Source organism: Cheilinus undulatus, linkage group 11 (genome assembly GCF_018320785.1).
Source record: "Cheilinus undulatus linkage group 11, ASM1832078v1, whole genome shotgun sequence".
In the NCBI taxonomy this organism is placed as follows: domain Eukaryota; kingdom Metazoa; phylum Chordata; class Actinopteri; order Labriformes; family Labridae; genus Cheilinus; species Cheilinus undulatus.
In genome coordinates, this window is record NC_054875.1 from 7,287,553 (window position 1) to 7,302,849 (window position 15,297).

A 15,297-nucleotide genomic window follows, 5' to 3' on the forward strand; every position below is an offset into this window, starting at 1 on the left:
CACTTCTTAAAGTCCCTCAAGTTTGTACTGATCTTGGTAAAAGTGTTTTCCTTTAGTACCCTGAGCTCATGGAACACCCACCAACAGACTCTAAAGATTAAGACTTTGATTTCTAACCACTTTGTTTTGCAGTGCAGCTGTTTTACATGACTTCAGTTAATCTTTCTTTATGAGCGACTCTGTTGTTTTTCCTCAGTGATTGTTTCTGTTTCATTGTGCTGTGGTTTTAATGTGCTTGTTATCTCGACAGCGTTAGAAATTAGGGAAACCTCAACGTCCTTTCGAGAATAAATAAAGGTTTGAAATGAAATGTGATGGAAAAGATAAAACCTATGCATGGCTGGTACAACAAGCAACTGTTAATCTTTTAATTTCATGGGGTTCTTGTTATTCAGTTTGTCATTTGTTTTTCAGAGAGAAGGATAGGATGGAAGAGAGAGGAAAGGAAAGGAGAGGAGGCAGGAGGGCATACGGTCTGCACTTGTAACGGTAAAGGTAAATGTAAATTTAAGTCATGCATGCATGTTATGCACAAAGTGAAGTTAACTTCTCACCTTTTTTGAGTTCATCAAGTTTTAACACAACTGCATTGTCTTTCATTTGTCCTTTAGAAAGAACAAGCAATGGCAGGAGAGGAGAGTGATGGAGGAGAGAGGAGAGGAAAGGAAGAAGTGCAGAAATATGACTGAAAAGCACAAGATGGAAAAATCTTATCTCATGGGCTTTCAGAACAATAACACAGTTGACGACTGAAGACCTGGGCTGCTCAGCTGTGACCAGCTCTGCTGTTCACTTCTTATTTAGAAATAAAGATTTTGTTCAGTAAAAAGGCACCTCACAAGGCGTATTTACTAAACAGAAAAAATGAAATGAATATTGAGTTTCACATAAAAGGATTCCACATTTGCCCTGGAAGTGATCCCAGAATAGGCACGAGTTCTGGCACTGAAAATTCAATTTTTTTAGAATAAAATCAAGCATGGTAAAGATCAGGTTAACTGTTTTATTTTTTTAAATGTAAACTTTATTGGGATGGATGTTTTTCCTTTACTGTAATTCTTCTTGAGTATATGGTATGGGCTTAATACTTTAAGAATAGTCAGTCAGCTTTATTAGCGTAGCACATTAAAACAAACAAGTTGAATGGAAGTGCTTCACAGTATAAAAAGGTAAAACATCAAAAAAATTTGCTAGCAATATGTTCACAAAAGTTCTTCAGTGTTTCTCATTCTTGACGGACACTTTGTGGAAACTTCTGGAAACGACACTGGGGCAGTCGCTGTGTGAGAAAGTGGCCGTCAAGATTTTGGTTCCAGGAGAAGATGCCATGATGGACACCTGCTTCTCTATCTTCTCTCCAGGCTTCAGAAGAGCAAGTCTAGGAGAGAAAAGAGAGACTTGTTTTTTACTCATGGCACACAGAGGAGCTCCAGGACGGTCCTGAAACTGTTTGGAGACAACAATAATGGCAATAACTTAAAGGCAACTAAGTTTTGCCCTCTTTATATAAGTAGTCTTTACCAACTTACCTGCTAATACTTCAAATAAAAAAGGAAAAGTTTACCAGCAAAGACTTTTAACTATACTAAAAGAATTGTATACACTTACTGGATCAAAATCATATTTGCATGTGAAATAAAGACATTTTCAATCTTTTAAAGTGTACAAAGAGTAAGCTGCATGCTCTAGTGTCAGGTAATCATTAAAAATAGTCTCCCTCAAAATAAATCAATGCCTGCTGTACTTAGAGAGGAATGGTTGAGCATTTATGTAAGGGATTTCTTGAGGTAATCTGTTGGATAAGAAAAAAGAAGCTGAATTTTATGACTGTGTCTGCTTCATCCTCGACTGTATTCACTCTAACAACAAAAATGTTCTTCCTGCCACTTTCAAAACAAACCTGGCAGCATTCCCAAACCACATTCCTGCCACACTTTCCTCTGAACAACAAACTGTATTTCCAGTCCAGCTCAGACATAAAAGAGCATGCAGCACCACAGGAGTGTCTGGAGCATTGTCTTCTTTATATGGCACCTGTTTTATCTGAGGAGTCATGGCAGCAACAACCAGATGGACAGCTTAATTATGATTTATTGTATCTCCTGAAGTCTAAATGTCAACAGACTCACCTGGCCTGCTGTTTGTCCTCTAACAAACCAGATCCCTCCACTGTCAGCACCGCTCCATTCAGAGTTTTGGAAAACGTGTTGATGAAAGAAACCTGGGCTTTTTGCTTCTCTTTTAGCCTGATGCTGTCACCTCCTTCAATCTATGGAAAAGCCCAGTGATATGACTTTCAAATATGTTTAAATGAGTGCATGATCTTCACATTAACAGCATTTCTATGGTCATGAGCCATGCAGCACTTTTCCCTGTGCACTGTGCAATTGTTTAAAAGTACCTCCACCTGGTCAGGTACACCTGACATCAGTGGAGGAGGAGGAAAGAAGAAAAAAGAAGTCTCACCTCTATAGTTATCTGTGGTGAGCTTATGTTAAACTCCTGTGCTGCCAGGGCTCTTTCATCCGTCTTCATGTCTTTTATCACCACAGCGACGTTCACAATGTCATCACCTGCCAGGTATGCCTCGTACTCAGAGGGAGGGATGGTGTGTGCAAGCTTCAAAACTGCAGAGAATGTGTAGGGTGTGGGAAAACAATAATAAAAGCAAATATAAAGATGCTGGCAGTATCTAGTGTTAATTTTCAGGGTGTGTGGTGGATGTCTTCTCACCTTCTCCAGCCTTTATGTGCACTTTTTTGCTCATTCTCCAGAAGCTCTCTTGCAGGCCGCTGTTAAACTCTTTGAGCTGAGCGTTGAGGTATTCCATCAGGACTCGGGGGCTGTTTGACTGGTTTGTGACTGTCGCACACATGATGATACTGTCACCCATTGATGGCACCCCCTCTATGTTTAGGGACACCTCCAAACCTTGGGAAGATCTTCCTAGAGATGAAGATCCTCCTAGAGATGATCCTCCTAGAGACGAGGAGGATGAGTACATGGTCTGAAAATGCTTTTGAATAAAACACTTAATATTTTTACAGGTAAAGGAAACATCAGTGCTACTGTTACATCCTTCAAACATTTACACAATACAAAGTTTCAGTTTTTGTTTGTTTTTGGACGTAGTCTCGCCATGTAGAAAATGCTGACTCTGCCTAATTCAATTCTTTCAATCTAGAAAAAATGCTAAGAGGTGGAACTTTGGACAAACAAAGCAGCTAAAGCTCATCTGTTAGTCATCCTAGCCCTGGCCCTATTATGCAAAACTATGCCTAACTACAATTTTTACTGATATTTCAACATGTATTAATGTTGAATGTTGACAGCTGTAAAAGCTTACCTGCTCTACCTAGTAATGGACAAGACTGCAGGGTGCTACGTGAAGAACCGAACGTTGCTATAAAAGGAAAGGATGGAAAACAGTCAATGGTACACTAGGAAAGTATTAAAAGTATTTCAAGATGATAAATTGACAAAGCCAGAATACATACTGTAAACTTATTACTGGCTCCATTCACATTAAATGTACCAGACCTTCAAAGATAGATCAGAAAGAGGTATCTTAGATATAACTCAGTTCTTAAAGTATTTGGCTTGCTCCATTTTCTAGGTTTTGCCCCCTTGCCCATTGAAACAGAGTCACAAAGGGTTGTGTTGAAATCTTCTCCTAAGAAATGGGACGACCCTTCAGCATTTATGTAAATGGAGCTAGGTGGTAGGGGGAAGGGATGTATTTGAATTCTGCCTTGTGATCTGTGAAGGTGGAACAGTTCTACTTGCTTAGAAGGCTATGCTTAAAAGATGCTCCATGGTTTAGTCAAGCTCCCCCTATGGATAGATATATTTATGACAATGACTATTATAAACAATAACATTAGTTCAAATATATTAATATATAGTAGCATGAATCTGAATATGAGGGTGCAAGAAGCTTTATGCTATAAAGGAGGAGGCTGGGGTGGAGGAGGTTAAGCTTTGCTGGCAGCAGCCGGTGGTGCATCAACATTAATGCAGGCAGGAATTAGTGAGAAGTGGGTCATGTTAAAATACACCGCTGTGTTGAGAGAAAGAGCTGTGATTGGCTGTGGGAGCTGGGAGGCGATAGGGTCAGCTGGCTATCAGCTGATCACAGCTGGGTGCATGATTCCTGCATGAACTAACACTAGGCTTCATAAACATGAACATGCTTTGCACTAATACTGACCGCTGCACTTGTTCACCATCATCATAGTAGCAGGTTTTTCTACTGGAAAACAGCAGAAAAAAAACTTTACATTAATACATGGAGAACATGTATAGGCAGTAAGTTAAGATTCTCTGCCACAGATCCACTGGCCTCTCCTTAATGCTCCGTATACAGTGTCTAGAGGCTGATCTCCCGAAAGAAGAAAAACAAATAAAAAAATCCAATTTACTATCTGCTACTATGTTCCCTCAGTGCTTCATAAATCAAGATGTTGTTAATATTTTGGTTGGCAAAGTTTTTACCATTTACAGTGTTGTCCTAAATTAGTCACAAACAAAAAAACACACCATCGAATTTGACTCGACAAAATGTTTGTTTACAGAATTAACATAGTAGCATTGCACTGCGCTGAAATTAAGGAGTACATTACAGTCAAGCACAATTTTCTGTGGGCCACATTTCATTCAATTTTTAGAATTTGCTGTGGGCTAATCAAAGACTGCATTTGGCCCCCGGGCCATAGTTTGGACACCTCTGGTCTATAAGCATGTCAGTGATAGAACACTATCACATGTACTGGGTAATTCTTAAACTCTACAAACCATCATAGCTGGGTTGACGGAGAAAAATTGGAGTAACTGGACATTTTTAATGCTCTAAATTGTTGATGTGTCGGTTGCTGTTTAAGTCAACTTAAATCTTGGACCTTTTATTTCGTTTGTTAATTATTTGAGACCAAACAAAGAGATGATCCTATTTCATGAGTTTGATTCAATTAAGAAAACCCTCATAAAGAGCAAAGCATGCAAAGACTTTTGCACTTGTTTTTTTAAGAAGGGTAAGTTTGATATAAGATAAATTAAGCTATTGGGATCCCTAAGTACACTGTATAAAGATTAGTTATAGCATTTTTCTATAGTATTAGAAACTCTAGAACTCTAACTTTTCCCAAGAAAAATGAGATATAAACAATTTAAAATCTATTTTCTAATTCAATTTAGGTCAACAGTAAAGGTGCCATGGTAAATCTTTTAACAATAGTCAAATCTGCCCTGTTTTTGAACACGGTAAAAGTGAAGAAAGCTCCTTGTGTCTTACTCTTCCTGCTCTTGTAAGCAGGTGTGAGATTCTCTGGTCTGTCTGAGCCGACACTCTTGGTGTAGATCAGCTGTCCCACTGCCTCAGTGTTCACCTTCCTCCCCACCACCAGTCCATCACGCACAATAAGGCGAACGATGTCAGCATCAACAGAAGCGTGGATGAACGGGGTGTCAAATGGAGCACCAAGGCAATGCTGCTGAATGGCTACAACCGGGCAAGGGCCACAGCAGAAAATCCCTGTAGAGAATGATATGTTTAATGTTTATGTACAGTCTTCTGAGCCATCTATTGGGTTAATTTAAGTCTAATAATGTGTAAATTCTAAATAAAAAAACACCAGTGTTTTTGGTCATTAATAGAGAAGTAAGCTGCAATACTGAATGAGTTTTCTTTGGTGGTGAGCATCAAATCTAATAAGGATTAACTTGCTTTTTAAAGCAGCTTTGAATGGACAGTCAAGGATTTATAGTTTTTTTTTTATGCATCCAATGTTTTCAGTTAAAGAGGTTCTCATCTTAAACCAGTTTTTGCAGGAGCCAACCTGCACTCTTCTCCTGTGGAGTCGGGTCCACAACCTGCCAGCCATCAAACCCAGAACCAAGGTCTGGACGCCTCATCCAACACTCCAACCAAACGTGGAAGTTCCTGAAAGAATACAAATCAACATGTACAGCTGCACACATTTATTATAAACAATTAGCCAATGAGTTAGCAGTCACTGAAAATACTGACATGCAAGGGTGATGAATAAAAATTAGGATGAATCTAAAAGAGGAGAGACTGTCTTGGATTTGCAATATGACAATTCAACTTGATTACAAAGGGCAACCGACTGTTGTCTTTGTGTTTTGACAGTAAGGAAACCTACCAAATACTGTCCTTTGAAAGGTTGAGCTTTTCCCCAGTGCTTGAGTAATATTCTTCTATTGACAAGCTGCCATCGCCATCATGGGCAGCGTTAAACACCGTCACCACCCTGGAGGGAATCCCCAGCACTCTCATCACTGAAAAAAAAAGAAACAATTTTAAAATTCAGGGTATTTTAAAACGTGTGTTTACATAGAGAACAAAATGTTCAGAATGACTGGTAAAGCTCTGGGGAAAAAAAGCCACATCAATAATGATGATGATGATGATACTGTCTAAAAGCACATTCCACTGAAGGCATATCCTCTTCCTGTGTGTTTTTGTCTTACCCTTCACAAAGAAATCTGGTTTGATGTTTAGGGTTGCACACAATGATGCAAAATATCCATCTATCCATGTTTTTATCCATACATACATGTTTGTATGCATCCATCAATCTGTACCTGTTTTTATCCATCCATGTTTTTATTCATCTGTACATACATATTTTTATCTATCCATGTTATTTTCCATTCATGCTATTATCCATCCATGTCATTATCCATCCATGGTTGCATTCATCCATGTTATTATCCATCCATGTCATTATCCATCCATGGTTGCATTAATCCATGTTATTATCCATCCATGTCATTATCCATCCATGGTTGCATTCATCCATGTTATTATCCATCCATGTTATTATCCATCCATGGTTGCATTCATCCATGTTATTATCCATCCATGTTATTATCCATCCATGGTTGCATTCATCCATGTTATTATCCATCCATGGTTGCATATATCCATGTTATTATCCATCAATGTCATTATCCATCCATGGTTGCATTCATCCATGTTATTATCCATCCATCCATGTTTTATCCATCCATGTCATTATCCATCCATCCATCTGTTTTTATCTGTCCATTAATCCATCCATAATTTTTTATCCATCCATCCATTCAAATGTTTTCATTCTTCCATCCACCATTAAATTTATTCATCTATGACTGTTTTCTTCAATGTTCCATCCTTCCACCCATGCATCTTGCCATCCATAGATCAATCCATCTATGTTTCTAACCGTCCTTCAATGTTTTCATTCATCCATCCAGCCAGCAATGATTCCATTAGTCCATTGATTCAGCCATCCTTCCCTCTGTATGCTTATATCCTTCCATCCACCATTTATATTCATTCATCTATGAATGATTTCATCCATCCATTCTTCCATCCATCCATCCATCCATCCATCCATCCAACCTGGTGTTGGTTTGGTGTTGCAGTATGCTTAGTAAGTCAACATATATATCCCTCTCCACAGCAACATTTTCCAGCTTGAGTTCAGGTGTTCCCAAACCGGGTGGAAATGTTATTCCTCTAGCGAGTTCCAGGTCTATCCTGGGGACCTTACGTTGGATGTGCCCAGAAGATTTCCACAGAGAGGCAGCAATGAAGCACCATAATCAGATGCCCAAACCATTTCAGTTGCCTCCTTTCCATTCAAAGAAGCAGTGCTCTACTCCAACCATCCCCCATGACACTTCAGCTCTTCACCCAATCTCTAAGCCTGAGCCCAGCAACTTCCTTAGGAATCTCATTTCAACCACATGCATCCATGATCTCATTCTTTTGGTCACTACCTAAACTCATGACCATAGGAGTTTGAATATGTCTGGATCTTGGTCATGAGTGAGGGAAAATGGACCATGACACTGACAAGTGGATTGGTGCTGTAGCTAAAGTATTGTAGGCCTTGCACTGGACCGTTGTGGTTGAAAGGGAGCTGTCTAAAATGTTTATAATAGTTTATCTCATCCTATAAGTGACACTGTAAGCAACAAAAACTTTAAAAACAGAATGATGCTGAGTGTGACAGGTATGTTAAATGAAGTAACATGTTATAGATAGCATAAATAGCCATGCTTTTGTTCAAAAAGCTGCAGAATTACAAAATTACACAAAGTACCTGTGCAGAGGACAGAAGCAAAGACCCAGCACTGTCCGTAACGTACAGGGCTGCAGTTTGAAGAAGCCCAGTGGTGGAGGATGTCAGCGCTGCTGCTCCAATCTGTAGGTTTGACACCATCCTTATAGCTGCCCTGCCACTTCCCCATCAGAATCCCCAGGTCGTCATTGCAGTTCACCTGGGACAAGAGCAGACACAGTAGTGACCTTTTCAGGAGTAAATTCTGCCGTGATATGTTGCATGCTTTATCACAGATCCATACATTTTTATCCCTCACCATTGCACAGAGCACCCTGCTGAGGTAGACTGGGTCTGCTCGTAGAGCGTAGTCTTCATTTTTGTCCTTCTGGTGCTGTGGACTGACCTGCAGAAGCTGTAGACACGCCTCCAGGACCCCAGGCTCATACTGCACAAACAGAACCACAGCACAGCTTTGGAGTCTTACTAAATGCAAATGCACTGTGATAATACAAGATGCAAGTATGATCTTAGGTGAATTTAACACACCTGACCAAATGACCAAGGCCTCCTGTTTATGTTCAGTGGGGTGCCGATGTACATCAACCCATAGTCACTTTTAATATATTCTTCTATATGGGCATCTAGTGGCATGTACACAGGGTCTTCTGGAAAGTAATTCAGTTTGTTGAAATGGCAGCCATTTTCCACTAACATCAACCTCAGGTTGGGCAGCTCAAATGCAATAATGTAGTCTTTATTGTAAGTTTCTCCTGGATTACTACCAGTTCACTGTGTCTTGCTTGAACAGCAATCAAAAAGAGAAAAAAGCTGTAAAAGTCTTTGTTGGAACAGGGCCAAATTCAACAAAGTAGTCACATCATACAAGCTCAATATTCAATCAGTTGTGTTCAGCTCTCCCTAGCTGGCATGATCATTTGGATTATAGATGTTATGGTATTAAATAGTCTAGCTGTCTAATCCCTACATGTAAAAATGGAGATTAAATCCCCTGTAACAATTATAATTACAAACTTAGTCATACATAAACTGTAATATTTTAGTCTATTTACTCATTTGCACGTCATTTATTAACTTATTTATTTTAAGGCAGTTTTATATTACATAAGCTATGTCTGCTGGGCGTTTTCCTACTTATTCCATTTAATGGCCTCCCCAACCACACATTTACTTTATTATTCTTGTTTAGTGCCTTACAATGGGTGAAATATAAGCAGTAAATTCTTCAAATAAAAGGGGCACCGGATAACAAAGCTGCTAAGCTGTGTGTTATGTATATGCATAGAAGCTACTGAGTTCAGCTCTGACCTGTGGCTCCTTTACTTCATGTCTTTCCCACTCTCCTATCCCTGTTTGCATCTCTATGTCCACTGTACACTAATTGTTTTTGCTAATAATGTTAGCTAGCAGTAACGTTGGGTAGCTTCGTTGGCTATTGCACATTAGCCATTTTTGTATGTTTTATTTTATTCTGGCCGTATTTTAAGGTAAGAGAACCTAACTTGTTTATCAATTTACCATAAACCACTGTTTATATCATATAAATCAGTGTCCAGAGCACAATTGCGTGAATAACCTTTCAGGTATTCACAACATTTTTCTGTTGATAATTTTAGAGTCCCTGTCTTGATGGCATTTCTGAACCTAGAACCTAAGGCCTACTTTAGCATTTGATCCTCCCCTGAGTGCTATATCAAAGGTAAATGATGAATGATTAAAATTCTTAAAATACATTTGGTGTCAACAGGAAGGAATATTTCTTGAGTACCTTGAAGCCAAGGGTTGCAGAGCAGGATGAATGTACCCACTACATACGTCCTCCTATTGTGTCTGGTTTCTATGTGGAGAAGAAGCTCATAAAGAGCCACTGAGGACAGAACAGGAGAGCAGATGTGGATGGTGACTGACTTTGGGTGTATGCCGCTTTGGTAGACTTTGGCAGACCATCTTAAGGGGTCGCGCCACTCGTCAGAGAACTGGACTCTCATCCTCTCGGACATATCACCTGTATAATGAAAGAAAACAGTTGTTACTATGACAACTCCAAAACAGACAACTCCACTCTCATCTTTGGATTGTGTGTCTGTTACATGCCATCATCAGGTGTTTTGGACATTTTGTTTGTCATTGCTTGGTTAAACTACTTTCTTTGACATTGACACTTGTGTGCTCTATCATGGAATCAGCCTTTAGCTATGTCTCTGTGCCAGCAATACCCATGATCCAATGACCTTAAGGACTTCCAACCATCTGGGCCATTTTTGCCTGCACCACTCACTTGATCACACCATACAACATAAGTCTACACTAAAGGATTAAAGCTCTGGTATCTTCTACTGTTTAAGACTGCCAGATTACACTCTATCAATAATAATTTTTCACCCTGTTACTGCACACTGTGGCTCTAAAGTTTATGTTACCTAACCAAACCTCCAGGAACAGGATCTCCATGAGAGGATTCCACGGCCGACCACAGAACATCAGCGTTATTTTGAAGGGTTTCCCTCGTCGTACCACCAGGTGCTTCCTGCTGAGCCCCTGAGTCTCATGGGAAATGTGGTTTTCATCAGCCTCATAGTTGACCAGCTTCAGTTGGCAGTGGCCCTCCTCAGCACCTAGGGAAACAAATGATACACAAGCCCAATTCCAAAATGTCAATAACAGTCTGGAAACATGCAGGAATGAGGAGATCAGTTGGTGGAGTTTTGGGGGAAGAATGTTGTCCCATTCTGGTTTGATAGAGGATTCTAGCTGCTCAACTTTCCTGGGCCAGATTTTACATTTTATCATGCACCAAATGTTTTCTGCCGGTGTATGGTCTGGACTTGTATTTATTGCTATTTTATTTCATTCATTTTGACTTTAAAGTGAATTTACAAAAAATAAAAGGAAAGATGGAAAGAGTAAAGTTTTGCAGGTTATGTCAAAGAAACTTGCTTTAAATTTCTGACCCAGCATGTGTCTGAATAATCAGAGGATTTCTGGTCAATTAAACATTTAAATGCATATAAAATACATAATTTAGTTGTTAAATGTACTTAACATACAAAAACCACAAAAGAATGCTCCATAAGTCTGCTGAGTTTTCTCCTTCACATGGTTTTCATGTTGAAAGACTGTACTGCCTGTCAGATACTTTGTTACTCTTCTCGTATTCAGTAACATGCCATATAATTTACATTCAGAACTGTCTGGCCTGTCATCATGGTTTTATAGGCACCTTAGGGACTTAAACACATGTTAGGTAAAACATTAAAACAAAGTTTTATGCTCTCCAAACAAAGTTTTCTGTCATTATTAGAAAATAGATTGATGTAGATATTAATCTATGATGGAGCTGAACACTTCATGAGTCTAAAATGAAAAAGAAAAGTTTGTTATGTTGAGAAATGTACACAGATTTAATCAAACCAGACTTCAAATCTATTTTGACCGAACTCCCAAAGAGGTTACAGTCCTTCAGGAAGAAAAAAAGCTCCATATGAAGTATATTTTCATTGTGAACTCACCACAGATGTATGTTGACTGCTGCACAAAGTCCATGATCTGACAGGGGAGTTACAGGCGACTGAAGGAATGACAGGCAGGCTCCACCTCTCTGCTGATAAATATCTCACTCTCCCTCTTTCTTTCTCCCTCCTGGTCATACTGGTCCTTCACAGCATACCGAGCCTGAATACAGTCATTTATTAACAGCATTTTTTTAACTAAAGGAATGAGAAACGCAAGGGAGAGGTGAGTGAGGAATACAATTCATGTGGGATGTGAACACAGTCTCACCCTGCATCACATTTAGCCGAGTCTGCAGAAAGAAACTAGAAAAGCACTCAGAGAGCACAGACCTCCACCATTAGCCCTATCTCCCAATAGTGAAGAATCCTTTAAAAACATTCCTGGATCCAGACGGTTATCCAGATCAGTCCCAAAATCGAATTCGCCGATTACTCCCTCCCTGGTGGGGTGGAGACACGGTGAGGCAAAGCATTGGCTTCGCTACATGTGGACTGTCATGGTGGAAGCACCCATGGTCTCATCGGAAGACATAGCAGAGTGTGAATATTCCTCTATTCCTCCCAGCATTGTGGTTATTCTCGCTACACATTCTCTCTGCTACACTCCGACTGGTCTCCTCAACCGGGCGTGCATCTTTCAAAGTCTATAAACTCCAAAACTTTGAATAGAAACGCACCAGACACATGATGCTGGGATTGAAGTTACTCATGTCCGCCATCTCCTGGTGTAAAGTGGTAACAGTGCAGACCTCCGCCATTAGCCCTATCTCCCAATAGTAAAGAATCCTTTAAAAAACATTCCTGGATCCAGACGGTGATCCGGATCAGTCCCAAAATCTAACCAGTTCTTCCTTATGGCATTTCTGTCATTTCCTGAAAATTTCATGAAAATCCGTCCATGACTTTTTGAGTTATGTTGCTAACAAACGAACAAACTAACGAACAACCAAATCCATCCGATCACATAACCTCCTTGGTGGAGGTGACTAAGATTTCTTTATTCACAATAGAACATAACATATCAAGATTTAAACTAGGGCTGTCAATAGATTAAGATTTTTAATCACAATTAATCTCACAAATTTCATAGTTAATTTGAGATTAATCGCAAGTTAATCACACTTTTTTAATCTATTCTAAATGTACCAAACAGGACTATTTCTCAAGATTTAAATACCCTTATCGACACAAGTGGACAAAAATGCTTTCTTTTTGCAAATGTTAGTTTATGTCAACAACCCCAAACAACATCAGATAATGTCCAGAAAAATCTCCAGACTAAACTAAAAGATACTAAATGCTCCAAAAATCTGCTGAGAGAATACAATGATAAACTCAAGACCAACAAGGACAACAGATGGAGATAGTGACCTTAATGTAACATTACTGAAATAATGAAGTATCTTCATAGAGGTAGAAAAACAAATAAAAGGATCAGACAAAGTATATGTCAAAACATTGTCTCTTAGAAATACAACTTTTCTCTTGCATCTGATTTTATAGAAATATTAAAATTTAAGACATAAACTATGATTATATTGAATTGTTCTCATGTTTTACTTTCTCCTTAGTCTGTATGTTTCTTTAGGCCTATGTAGCCTGTTTTTTGTAAGCCTAGACCAGGCTGAATGTAATAATTCATCTATTATTCTCTTGCTAATGATCGATTATTAGTTATTTCCAATCCCTGTAAAAAAGTATTGTTCATTGAATTATTTCTCACTGCATGTTAATGGCAAAATCAGACATAATAAACAACAACAACAACAAAAAAACCTCATTGAAAATACTCCCTCATTAAACATGGCCAGGTATTTCTTAATTCGTGTCTCAGTCTCTTTATGACTGTTTGGGTTCAGAACACATTTGTATTTCTGTCACATTATTTAAAGGAAAAAGAGCTGTCAGATGAAATGTCAATCGTTTTCTCTTGTTTTGTAATCATGTTAAAGACGTACACAATGTTAATATTACAGTTCTTATTTCTTCCCCTGTCTGTGTGTTTCTTTTAGCCTCTGTCTGTCTGGTTTTAAGCCTGTTTTCCTGTAATTATCCACGAGAATGAATTGAACAGTTTTACACCAACCTTAGCACTTGATGTAATATGAAATAGTCTACCAGTAACGAACACATGTCACCAGCATATGTTCTGGTCTTGTTCTTGTGTCCAAGGCTATTGGACAGCTATTCTCAAACACACCATTTTTTTCTTTATTCTTCTTTTTCTTCTCCTGTGTCGGCTATCTACTCCTTCATACTTTGTCATATCAACACCGTTCGAATTTTATTCTGTTCGGCTTCTTTGTCATTCAACTGCTATGACTTTTATGTAGACAAACTCTTCAGGTATTTAGGAATGATTCAAGTTGTTGACATCTTCAACAGATTTCTAATAATAACTGATTAAATTTAATGCAGATTTTAAGCTGGACAAGTTTTACATAAACTCAACTTTGGCACATTAAAAGTGAAGAAAATTCACTTTCTTACCTGTTTTGATGCTCAGTTTGAACTTTGTCACATCCTCTTGACCATGTCTACATCCCTGCACTGGTAGCTGCCTTGTGATTGGCTGATTCAATAATTGCGTTGAGCGGTTGAACAGGTGTACCCAATGAAGTGGTCATTAAGAATAAATCACATCAACACATTTGAAAAGATGGCCTGTACATATTGTTCCCTGGCTGGCATGTTAAAAGAGGATTTTTTTTTTTTTTTCTAAAAGTAAAACGTTATCAAGCTTCTTTACCAGATCATCTATTATGTGCATTTTAAAGGAGAACCTTTCTTTCAACCAAATAAGTCAGGAATGGGAAACTATGGTGTCAAAGATGGCCGCATTAATATTTTTATGAGTGCCAAAGAGCTGAATTGTTCCAGATTTTTAGATATTCTTAAAGTAACCAGTGTCATGACTAACAATTCAATGAAAGGAAGAATATGTTGCTGTCATGATAATCTTATTAAATCAACATTTATGTTTATGAACTGAAGTGCAAACATGAATGTAGGCAGAAGATTCAGCCAACATAACCCTGCTTTCTAAAAATGACGGGCTTTCAAATAAATTAAAGGGTTTAAAGATACGCATTTGAGAGTATAATAATCTGGGGGTAACACGTGCACATCTAAGACAAAACCTTTACAAGAAAAAGGGGCTTCTAACTGCAGAAAAAAGGAAAAAGTCTGCAAATTGTTCAGCTCACTTCACTTGTTAAGAGCAAAATCCTTTGGTCTGAGGAAGATCTTTTAGATGCCAACATTGTATGGGATCACATAAGGGTCATGAATATTTTGAACACAAAGTTAAGGTTTACACACTTTTAAAAAAAAAAAAATAATAATCTGCAGAAAAATGTGCATCTGTGAAACAAATAATTCATGCATGCATAGAAAAAAATAATTGTAGTTGTAAAATTATTTTGTGATCTCGGTTCTGATTTTCACGTGCAAAAAAAATATTAGGGCAAAAATGGAAAGAACAGAAACACAAAACATTTTTTCAGCCACAAACCTCTTTAGATCATGTGCAAATCTGAACTGGGAGCACAAAAACGATTTACAGCCACAATTTTTTTTCTATGCATGCAAACTTTTTTCTACAACTGCAATTTGTTTTACAGATGCCCTATTTTTTCTTCAGTTACAAATATTTTTTTCACATGTGCAAACTTTAACTCTGTGCAAACATTTTC

The 15,297-nt window shown here is 38.4% G+C and overlaps 1 protein-coding gene across 6 annotated transcripts; it reads right to left on the bottom strand.

The window, feature by feature from the left end:
- Positions 1 to 989: 989 nt before the first annotated feature.
- Positions 990 to 14,153, bottom strand: LOC121517009 (protein-glutamine gamma-glutamyltransferase 2-like). Of its 6 annotated transcripts, none has more exons than XM_041798496.1 (16): positions 14,093 to 14,153; positions 11,600 to 11,762; positions 10,511 to 10,705; positions 9,859 to 10,095; positions 8,619 to 8,734; positions 8,389 to 8,517; positions 8,112 to 8,289; positions 6,162 to 6,297; positions 5,835 to 5,938; positions 5,291 to 5,530; positions 4,211 to 4,252; positions 3,347 to 3,403; positions 2,734 to 2,979; positions 2,467 to 2,627; positions 2,130 to 2,269; positions 990 to 1,378 (listed from the first exon to the last, which is right to left on the bottom strand). In XM_041798496.1, the coding sequence occupies exons 2-16, from the start codon at positions 11,631 to 11,633 to the stop codon at positions 1,216 to 1,218; spliced, it is 2,178 nt and encodes a 725-aa protein (XP_041654430.1). In that variant the 5' UTR covers positions 11,634 to 11,762; positions 14,093 to 14,153; the 3' UTR covers positions 990 to 1,215. The 6 variants fall into 6 exon arrangements, with proteins under 6 accessions (XP_041654430.1, XP_041654427.1, XP_041654426.1 ...); XM_041798493.1 differs by having other exon boundaries at positions 4,211 to 4,249; positions 8,619 to 8,737; XM_041798492.1 differs by having other exon boundaries at positions 8,619 to 8,737.
- Positions 14,154 to 15,297: the final 1,144 nt, after the last annotated feature.

Coding starts and splice junctions, on each gene's coding strand:
- LOC121517009 (XM_041798492.1), bottom strand. CDS start 11,633: ATGGACTTTGTGCAGCAGTCAACATACATCTGTG. Junction 4,253..5,290: donor TGCTTACAAGAGCAGGAAGA/GTAAGACACAAG, acceptor GCTGTTTTCCAG/TAGAAAAACCTGCTACTATG. Junction 2,980..3,346: donor TCCATTACTAGGTAGAGCAG/GTAAGCTTTTAC, acceptor CCTCGTCTCTAG/GAGGATCATCTCTAGGAGGA.